Source organism: Aquarana catesbeiana, linkage group LG01, assembly GCF_042186555.1.
Source record: "Aquarana catesbeiana isolate 2022-GZ linkage group LG01, ASM4218655v1, whole genome shotgun sequence".
NCBI classification, from domain to species: Eukaryota; Metazoa; Chordata; class Amphibia; order Anura; family Ranidae; genus Aquarana; species Aquarana catesbeiana.
This window is the reverse complement of record NC_133324.1, coordinates 421,700,924-421,712,573: the sequence shown is the minus strand read 5'-3', so window position 1 is coordinate 421,712,573 and position 11,650 is coordinate 421,700,924. Positions and strand designations below refer to the sequence as shown.

General features: G+C 42.1%; 1 protein-coding gene across 1 annotated transcript in view; it reads right to left on the bottom strand.

Annotated features, from left to right (window-relative positions):
* Nucleotides 1-7,665: 7,665 nt before the first annotated feature.
* Nucleotides 7,666-11,650, bottom strand: part of SNAPC3 (small nuclear RNA activating complex polypeptide 3) — a 115,577-nt gene continuing 111,592 nt past the window's right edge. The window contains exon 9 of the mRNA XM_073635710.1: nt 7,666-9,438. Within this exon, the coding sequence (XP_073491811.1) occupies nt 9,291-9,438 (148 nt within the window). The 3' untranslated portion in view covers nt 7,666-9,290. The remainder of the gene's footprint in view (nt 9,439-11,650) is intronic.

Genomic DNA, 11,650 nt, shown 5'->3' with positions numbered 1-11,650 from the left:
TTACAACCCAAAACCTGCTGTTACTCTGTGTGTATGGCGATGTGAGACTTTCACAGCCTAGCCACAGAGGGGACCAAAATACATCTTTAGACATTCTAGGGGGATAAATAATGAATCTAATTTCATGACTACCACATCACAATTGTGGAGCACCAGGGCAGTGGAAAAGCTCACTGGTATTTAAGAGGCATGGTGAGCCTTTAGAAGGCTTCAGACACAAAGTAGTCAATTTAATAAGAGATTTCTCACACAGCATAGGCATTTTTAGCAGAATGTATTTTGGGGTGTAGTTCTGAGTATGGTGATACCATATGTGTGAGACTTTTTAAACAGATTATATACCAGACATGGTATCTGGTGTATTGCATAAATCAACCAATTGTATTGGTTGCCTCTATACGAGTGATCAGGGACTATAACTTGGTGTAGCGTCACCTATAGCAGTCCCAGTTCCTATAAGCCAATCAAGCCTAGCCTGCAACACCCAGCATTGTCATGTTTACTAACCAGGAAGTACAAGAGGCTGAAGAAGAGAAAAGCAAAAGAATTCCCTTGGTTCCAATAGTACAGTTTTCTGCAGGGGGTGGCTGGGACTGGTGTCTCGCTGGAACATAGTCGGACATGCAGATGGGTCCGTTCAGGCTACAGGCAAAGGATTGGTCCATGCAATAGGCAGAAATGTGGTTAATAAACAGGCCAAGGTCAGTACAGGCAGAGGCTGCACTGGTATGGCAGTGATCAGGAACATTGTTGCTGGCTGCACTGGTCAGGGGACTAGTGTGGCATCAGGAACAATGTTGCTGACTTAGACTTTTCAGGTGCCACTGCAACTGATGTGGCAGTAATTAGGGACACTGACTGGCAGCACTGGTCTGGTGACAATATACAGCTGTGTAGGTAATCAGAGATAATGGCTGGCAGCAGTGATAGCGCAGCCAGCAATGTCGCCACAGTGAAAAAAAAAAAAGTATTACATCCTAGTAACAAAGCACTACTCTGAATTGCTTCTACAACCACGATGGCTGTATAAGCAATTGTTTGACAGTTCTCCACTGCATTCCTGCAGCCATTTAGAATTTGATTGTTCAGTGATCACATGGTAGAGGCCCAAGCACCACCTCCCTATACCATGGGATTTCTATAGCCAGAGTTCACAGTAGTTCTGAATGTCGGCCATCTTTACTACTGGACATGCGATCACATGGTACAAGGGCAGAGCACCACTGCTTGGTACTCGGATTGGTGATCCACTGTTTAAGTTGGACACACTCGCACAAATGCAGACCTGGGAGTACGTCTCCCACCTCCCCCCACAGTAATAGTGTATATAGGTGGTCCAGGAGGCAGAGCACTCTACTCCAGCCCCTGACTGGGATTGCACCATGCAAGAACAGCTGGTGATGTCACAAAGAGGCAAAGTATTCTGGCAGCTACCATCTTAACCTTTCCCATGTGTTTACAGGGCAGGCAAACTACAATTCGCACTGGGGAGCCTGGGACTGAAGCTGGCGGTTCAGTCAGCTTACCATAGAGATGACTGAGGACCCAAAATGTCCCTGATCATCTCTATGATCTAAGAAGCCTTAAGCAACTAGTAACAGGCCCCCAGATGTCTCAGTAAAAAGTACCTGTTACTGCCCATACTATCACAAGGGATGTTACTCATTCCTGGTGATGGCAATAAAGTTGATTAGCCACTTCCACACCAAGCCATAGTAAAATGACGCTGGCAGGAACATCTCCCTCCGGGTGGATGTTGCATGACACCGCCTATTCTCACGCGCAGCGTGGCCATCAGGGATGAGGCATGTCCTTCAGGACACAGCCGATCAGTGTAAAGAGACCATAAAAATGGCTCTTTACCACGTGACCAGCTATGTCCAATCACAGAATGTAAACAAATCACGGCAACTAGCTGTTACTGGGTTCTCCTCCTCACACACCAATCGTGTGTGAGGAGGAGATTGTGGTAACAGCTAGTTACTGATCACAGTGTAGACTAAATCACACCGATTGCCCCCAGTAAGAGTACCCAAGTACCTAATCAAGATATACAAATGTGTGAAACAATCAGCGCCACCCTAAATTAATTAAGTGCAAATTTGCAGCCGCTATACACTTTAAATATATATGTTTGTGTGTGTGTAAGTGTACCAAAAGAGACACACAGTGCAGCGCTACTACGGTGCTAATTCAATGCTATACTTAGTGCTATGTATACATGCAATAAAATTCAAATTCATAAAAAAAATTCATAATAAATGTCCCATAAATCAATATCAATCTTGATAGTAGTGCTCCAGTGTTATTATCATATCACCGTACTTCTCAATAATTCTTATTGCTTGTGCAAACCACCAGATATTTAATCTACTCACCTCAAGGATGAGTCAAGAAGACTCAAATTAACTTTATTTTCACTCACCAAACTTATTTTCTTTCTCTCAGGACTCAGCTGTTCAATTTCTACCTTTCATGATCTCAATTCCACCCAATATATCCCTCACAGATAGGGGGTTGATCTATGAGATTATTCAGCTGTTCCTCCACTCCAAGGGACTCATGTATCATGTAATCAAAAACACAGCCGACATAGTGCTCTCTGCTATAAAACTTTTATTTAAAACCCCGCTAGAATAGGACACTTACTAGATATAAAAACAAAATTTGCTTGTTAAATGTATTGACTGCTCACTCACCACCGTGGCTGCGCAATGTCAAAGGCTCGGATCCTCTCCTCTGCACACGTGTCAACCTCTGAATGGTCTTCCTCAGCAGATGCAGCAGTCTTCCTGACTTGTCCTTGAGGTGAGCAGATTAAATTGCTGGTGGTGGTTTGCACAAGCAATAAGAATTATTGAGAAGCACGGTGATATGATAACAACACTGGAGCACCACTATCAAGATTGATATTGATTTAGTTTATGGGACATTATGAATTTTTTATGAATTTGAATTTTATTGCATGTATACATAGCAGTAAGTATAGCATTATACTTGTATCACTGTAGTAGCGCTGCACTGTGTCTCTTCTGGCATACAAATATATATATATATATATATATATATATATATATATATATATACACACACACACACACACATATATATATATATATATATATATACACATACACACACACACACACACACACACAAATATATATATATATATATATATATATATATATATATATATATATATATATATATATAAAAATAAATATACACACACACACACCCCCAAGTGCATGTCACCAGCCTAGGGTACCTATCTGCAGCCCATGCCTCATAGAATATACGTTGAGGCATTTGTTTTCCAAAATGGGGTCACTTTGTGGGTAATTCCACTGTCCTGGTGCTCCAGGACCTTCAAAAGCGTGATAGGTAGGAATGAATTTCTATGTGCAATTCATGCTCCTAGAACACCTGATGGTGTTCCCTGCATGTTAGGCCTCTGTATGTGGCCAGGATGTGAAATAGTCTCACACATGTGGCATCACCATACTCAGCAAAAATTAAACCCCAAAATACATTCTGCCGCTCCTCCTGAGTATAGCAATACCACATGTGTGAGACTATTTCACAGCCTGGCCACATACAGAGGCCTAACATGCAGGGAACACCATCAGGTGTTCTAAGAGCATAAATTACACGTCTAGTTTAATCCCTACCAATCACACTTTTGAAGGCCCTGGAGCACCAGAACAGTGTAATTTCCCACAAAATGATCCCATTTTAGAAAGAAAACACCCCAACTTATATTCTATGAGGCATAATTGGTCTTCTGAACATGTCTTTTTTTTTTTTTTTTGGAAGGCATGTTCAGACGACCAATTATGCCCCATAGAATATATGTTGGGGTGTTTGCTTTCTAAAATGGGGTCATTTTGTGGGTAATGCCACTGTTCTGGTGCTCCAAGGCCTTCAGAAGTGTGATCGGTAGGAATGAAACTAGATGTGTAAGTTAAGCCTTTAGAACACCTGACGATGCTCCCTGAATTACCAAACAACTGGGTACTATTGTGTTTTTGTGCATTAAGATTCACTAAAAAGTGTATTTCTTCCAAAAAAATTGTATTTTTCAAATCTGCTGAGCAAATACTGTGCAACATAAAAAATGACAACACCCACCTCTGCTTAAAAAAAAAAAAAAATATATATATTTATTGTAAAACTATATAGTGTAAAAAATTACTGCACTACCAAAGCTAAAGGCAAGCTGCTAGCAGAACAATATGACCAATTGTATATAAATATAGGGGGGAAAAAGTGCAGCGCTGAGTAAACGTGTACATAGAAGTGAAACACAATATGTTGAAGTTAAATGAGTATACAAGCATAAATGTGCAAAAAGTTACTGTGATATCCAAACAAATTAATATAGGTACATATAAATATATAAACTGCACGTGCTGAAAACCAATTAATCATCCAAATAAAAACAGCATGGACAGATTGTAACAGGGCAAAAAGTCCACCAATATCGATGCTGAACTATACTCACAAACCACGTATAAGTGTAAGGAGTAAAAAGACAGTCTTATACAACGTGGATGCTAATATTCAACTGTTCTGTGACGAAACACCTGAGGCTGTGCATCCACCATCCAAGGGAGGGGGTAGGTACTCTTACTGAAAGATGTGAGTCAAACGGGCATGGATAGGAAATGAAATCCCAGACCGTCTCCGGAAGTTGGAAGCTGGGGACACCAGTTGAAGTCCTGTAGGACGAAACGTATCAGGGTACCGCTTGCCAGCTCTGCACACTGCGCGTGTTTTAATGTTAACTTGTGATCACATTTTACTGTAGACATCTGAAGTGATGTTAGTACCCTTTTATTAAATAAATCCATACGTTTTTGAACGATGCCACGTGGAAGCCTTAATTTTTATGATTCCCATTTCCATCATTGATGGATGAGAGATCTGTGGATATCATCTGAATTTGGAGATTGTGGCTTGAGTCCCCGTTTCCAGCACTTGCCTGTCCGTTTTATCACCGCTGGCATGTGTCCCCATCTTCCAGAGACCGTGGCCTGGGATTTCGTTTCCTATCCATGCCCGTTTGACTCACCGCCGCTGGCGTGTGTCCACATTTTTCGGTAAGAGTAGTGCGTCACAGAACATTAGAATATTACCATCCACATTGTGTACGACTGTCTTTTCACTTCTTACACTTATAAGTGGTTTGGGAGTATTGTTCAGCATCGATATTGTTGGACTTTTTGCCCTGTTACAATCTGTCCATGCTGTTTTTATCTGGATTAGTAATTGTTTTTTAGCACGTGCACTTTATATATTTATTTATATGTACCTACATTCATTTGTTTGGCTATCACGGTAGATTTTTGCACATTTATGCTAGAGGTGCGCATCTTCACTGGCCTCACGATTCGATTCTGCGATGCATCACGATTACAGCGCAAGGTTTTCATCCAAAAAAAATTCAAGTATAGCCAGGAGAACGTCATTTTTTTAATTCTATCTGTTCTTAAAAAAAAAAAAAAAAAAAACACAACACTTCCTGCATGTAGTAAAGTCTAAACACAGCAGACAACAACTTAAAGGAGCTCCAGGCTCTCCCACAAAATACTAAAAGAGATGGATGAATACTAAAAGAGACTGCGGACATAATACAGGAGATGGTCAGAGACTGCGGACATAATACAGGAGATGGTCAGAGACTGCAAACATAGTACAGGAGATGGTCAGAGACTGCAAACATAGTACAGGAGATGGTCAGAGACTGCAAACATAGTACAGGAGATGGTCAGAGACTGCAAACATAGTACAGGAGATGGTCAGAGACTGCAAACATAGTACAGGAGATGGTCAGAGACTGCAAACATAGTACAGGAGATGGTCAGAGACTGCAAACATAGTACAGGAGATGGTCAGAGACTGCAAACATAGTACAGGAGATGGTCAGAGACTGCAAACATAGTACAGGAGATGGTCAGAGACTGCAAACATAGTACAGGAGATGGTCAGAGACTGCAAACATAGTACAGGAGATGGTCAGAGACTGCAAACATAGTACAGGAGATGGTCAGAGACTGCAAACATAGTACAGGAGATGGTCAGAGACTGCAAACATAGTACAGGAGATGGTCAGAGACTGCAAACATAGTACAGGAGATGGTCAGAGACTGCAAACATAGTACAGGAGATGTCAGAGACTGCAAACATAGTACAGGAGATGGTCAGAGACTGCAAACATAGTACAGGAGATGGTCAGAGACTGCAAACATAGTACAGGAGATGGTCAGAGACTGCAAACATAGTACAGGAGATGGTCAGAGACTGCAAACATAGTACAGGAGATGGTCAGAGACTGCAAACATAGTACAGGAGATGGTCAGAGACTGCAAACATTGTACAGGAGATGGTCAGAGACTGCAAACATTGTACAGGAGATGGTCAGAGACTGCAAACATAGTACAGGAGATGGTCAGAGACTGCAAACATAGTACAGGAGATGGTCAGAGACTGCAAACATTGTACAGGAGATGGTCAGAGACTGCAAACATTGTACAGGAGATGGTCAGAGACTGCAAACATTATACAGGAGTTAAGAGACTGTGGATAATAATGCAGAGTTGTTGTGTGATAAAGGCACATATAAGACAATTCTATCATATGGACTTGTGTTGGATTATGTAGATCAGCTGAATGGTGAATGTGACTCAACCTTAAAGATGGTCAGACTGGTAAGAGAAAGCAATAAACATAGTGTGCGTCACCCCCAGCATCATACTGGGAATAATAAGAGCAGACATTTGTGTTTTTATTTCTGACAATCTAATGGTGTCCTATGTCCCCACCCGAGCTGTCATCACATTCAGGAAGATATCACACCATACCTCCTGTCTATATTTCTCCTCCATACAGCCCAGTCCCCTGCAGTGGCAATGACATTACTTATCAGATTCCACTACATGCCCTGACTCCCCCCTTTGTCCCCGGATCACAGCTTCCCTCTCTGTACTCATATGCTGTTCTCCCGGTGCCCGTTCTGCAGGCCCTGGCTGCCGGTCTCCCTGGCAACGCTGTAAACACTGAGTGATAAGAAGGACGATCTGCCTGCTCACCATCCCCTCGATCTCCATTCCAGCCACCGCTGTTGGAGAATCTGACAGAACACCGGTGTTCTTACGTCTCATGTCTCTCCTGACGTCAGCAGGGAATTCTCAGGCCCGCCCACTGACTGTAGCTATCAGAGATTCAGAAGAGAGGCTGGTGGGGCTGACGTCAGGAGAGACGAGGCGTGAGGGAAGAGAGGCGGGCGGGGCTGACGTGAGCAGAGTGGAGAGAGGCGGGCCAGGCTGATGTCAGGAGAGATGAGGCGTGAGAGGAGAGAGGCGGGCCGGGCAGTCACATGAGTGGCATATACACAAACTGAGAAATGAGGTAACACACAGAGGGCTCTCCCGGGAGGGGCAGGGCAATCGATTCTCCCGGTCGCATGCACCGATGCCGCATCGGGGACACCCGAATCGCGATGCTGCGATTAATTTCAGCACCCCTAATTTATTGCTTGTATGTATACTCATTTAACTTCAACATATTGTGTTTCACTTATATGTACACGTTTACATATATATATATATATATATATATATATATATATATATATATATATATATATATATATATATATATATATATATATTAGGTTGGGGGTTCCAAGATTTTTACATATATGTGAGAAGTGTCAGAACTGGCAGGGGGGTTTAACCACCAGCCGACCAGCTTGCGCAGATATACTGCGGCAGGTCGGTTCTATTGTGTGAATCGACGTACCTGTACGTCAATGTGCAAGGAGGATAGCGGGTGCCAGTGTACTCTGTCTGCCGGCGACCCGCGATCGCAGCAAGGAGAGACAGAACGGGGAACTGCAAACAAGGCGATTTCCCATTCTGCCCAGTGACATGACAGAGATCTACTGTTTTCAGTGATCGGGAGCAGTGATCTGTCATAACCCTGGTAGCCCATCCCCCCCTACAGTTAAAACACACTGAGGGAACACAGTTAACCCCTTGATCGCCCCCTAGTGTTTACCCCTTCCCTGCCAGTGTCATTTTTACATTGATCAGTGCATTTATATAGCACTGATCAATGTAATAATGTCACTGGTCCCCAAAAAGTGTCATTTGGGGTCAAATTTGTCCGTCGCAGTCCTGCTAAAAATTGCAGATCGCTGCCATTACCAGTAAAAACAATAAAAGTCCCTAAATCTATCCCGCTGTTTGTAGACGCGATAACTTTCATGCAAACCGATAAATATACGCCTATTGCGATTTTTTTTTTAACCAAAAATATGTAGAAGAATATACATCGGCCTAAACTGATGAATAAATTATTTTTATATTTTTGGATATGTATTATAGCGGAAAGTTTGTTTATAGTGCAAGAAATAAAAAACACAGGTGATCAAATACCACCAAAAGAAAGCTCTATTTGTGGGTAAAAAAAGGACGTCGATTTTGTTTGGCGCAATTGTCAGTTAAAGTGACGCAGTGCCGTATCGCAAAAAATGGCCTGGTCATTAAGGGGGAAAATCCTTCCAGGGCTAAAGTGGTTAAAACTACTGCTTCCTCTGTAGCAAAGGTTACAGGTTTGGGATCATGGCATCTGCTGCAGCATCCCCAATCCTTTCCTGTACATCCTCAGTTAAAGGATGTGCTTTAAGCAGCAGGCAAAGAGAAGCTGTGACTTTAAATATGCCAAAGTTTTTAATTTGGATTTATTAAGTCTTATCTTTTTGGTTCAACAATTCAAGTAGTTAATCATGACAGGTTGCGATTTCTGCAGGTCAACTGACTCTCTTTACAGATGATTTTCATTGGCCAATATTATTTTCCTTTGCTGACCTAGAAAAAAAAAAAAAAAAAAAAAAAAAAAAAAAAAAAACTTACTCTAGAGCTGTAAATGTTTATGTACGTGTTGTCTGATGGACTTGGATCACAATGTTTGCTGGCTGGAAGGACTTATTTTACAACTCTCACACCACTTACTTTACATAGAAGTACAATTACATAGTATGAAGTTCCATTTAATCAGCAGTATTACATCAGAACTCCAATTCTGCTTAGTATTGTGTGCTACAGTAGAATGTGTAACTGTATGCTTTATACCTAGAAAAGAAAACCCATAAAGATGTTCTGTAAGCATGCAAATCTCCACTTCTTTGATTACAGTCTGCAGACTTATAAAGTTCATATCCTGTCCTTGGCATTTATCTTTGTGACCTTAGGTGTGTCGTTTATTGCTGCAATGTTCTATTTTTAATTAAAAGTTCCTGGGTCAACGTATGCATATGCAAGAAAGTCTCCAAGTTTATTGCCCTCGCTGTCATAGTGAAGCATCTTAAAGCAAACATCACAGAAGAAACATGGGTCATCTGGTGCAAAGCTGTCACTTTTTGTCACCCACCTAAAAGGAGAAAAATGAAACATTAAAACACGTCATTACTACATAACTGGTTGCTGTAAATAAATAGAACACTGCCAATGCCTTAGTTTCCACTCAAACATTGAGAACAAGTTAAAAATATGTAGATAAAAATCACAGGCAATATGTATGGGGTGCTGCCATTGATGGGAAAAAAAAAATAGGATTTTTAAAACAGCTTACCTGTAAAATCCTTTTCTTGGAGTACATCATAGGACACAGAGCCTCAAGTAATTACTTGGTGGGTTATGGGCCTACCTTCAGGTTTTGATACTGGTATAACCAATACAGGAAGTTGACACCCCTATATAACCCCTCCTCCTTCCAGGAGTCCTCAGTTTTTGTAGCCAAGCAATATAAGCAATATACTCTCACCCCATAAAACAGAGGGGTGGGAGCTCTGTGTCCTATGATGTACTCCAAGAAAAGGATTTTACAGGTAAGCCGTTTTAAAAATCCTATTTTCTTTATCGTACATCATAGGACACGGGGCCTCAAGTAATTACTTGGTAGGATGTCCCATAGCAATGATACTTGAGGGGAGGGAGACACAACCCGTAGGGAACCCCCAGACCTTGAGGAATTATACTGCTGCCTGCAGCACACTGCGCCCGAAGGCAATATCCTCATTCCATCTTACATCTACTTGATAACATTTTGTAAATGTATGCACTGAAGACCAAGTCGCGGCCTTGCAGATCTGAGACATGGAGGCCTGGTGACGCACTGCCCAAGAAGCACCAACCGCTCTGGCAGAGTGCTCCTTAACTTGAAAAGGGGGAATCTTTCCCTTTAAATCATAAGTTTGAATTATAACCTGCCAAATCCACTTAGCCACAGTGGATTTTGACGCTGCCTGTCCTTTTTTAGGACCCTCTGGCAGAATAAATAAGACATCAGTCTTACGAATCTGAGCAGTTTTCTTTAAATAGATCTTCACTGCTCTCACCACATCAAGACAATGTAGTGACTTTTCTTCTTTGGAACATGGTTTTGGAAAAAACGATGTCAGGACAATATCTTTATTCGGATGAAAGCCTGAAACCACTTTTGGCAAAAAGCCTGGACGAGGGCATAACACCACCATGTCCTCATGAATAACCAACATGGTTTTGGAAAAAAATGGCAGGACAATATCTTGGTTTAGGTGGAAACCTGAGACCACTTTTGGTAAAAAAAAACCTGGACGAGGGCCCAACACCACTCTGTCCTCATGAATAACCAAATATGGCTCTTTACAGGAAAGAGCAGCCAATAAGGAAACCCTCCTTGCTGAGGATATAGCAACCAAAAATATCAGCTTCCTAGTCGGAAGGACTAAGGGAACATGCTGTAATGGTTCGAATGGCGGTTTTTGTAACACTGACAAAACTAAATTCAAGTCCCAAGGGCTTAAGGGTGAATTAACTGGCGGATTAATCCGCATCACTCCTCGCATGAAACCCCGGACTAAAGAATGCATAGCAAGTGGTCTTTGAAATAAAAATCGATAAGGCTGAGACTTGGCCCTTAATAGTACTCAGGGCCAACTTCATCTCTACGCCTACTTTTAGAAAGGCAAGAATTCTGCCTATAATATATCTCCGAGGGTGCCAACCCTTGGATTCACACCAGGAAACATAAGCTTTCCAGACTCTATAATATATAGCTCTTCTTCTTTTCAGAATGTGGGTCTCAATAGCCAGGCCGTTAAATTTAGCATTCGTAAAGTAGGATGGAACATCGGCCCCTGTGAGAGCAGGTATGGCCTTCGTGGAAGGGACCACAGATCCTCCACTGCCATCTTTACGACCTCTGCATACCATGACCTTCTGGGCCATGCTGGTGCTGCCAGAATTACCGGTTTTCTTTCCAGCTTGATCCTGCAGAGAAGTCAAGGCAGCAACTGAATAGGGGGAAATGCATAGATCAGTAAAAGCTGATCCCACAGTATCATCAACGCATCTGTTCTGCATGCGAATAGATCCTTTGTTGTGGACACAAAGTTGACTAACTTTATGTTGCACTGGATGCTAGAAAATGCTAGAGTCCCCCATCCTTGACAAACAGCCCGAAACATGTCGGGGTGAATAGACCATTCCCCTGGGAATAATCTGCTGGCGGCACATGTAGTGCGCGTGTCAATTCTCTATTCCCAGAATGAAGACTGCCGTTGGGCACGGAATATTTCTTTCTGCTCAAGTTAAAATATGGT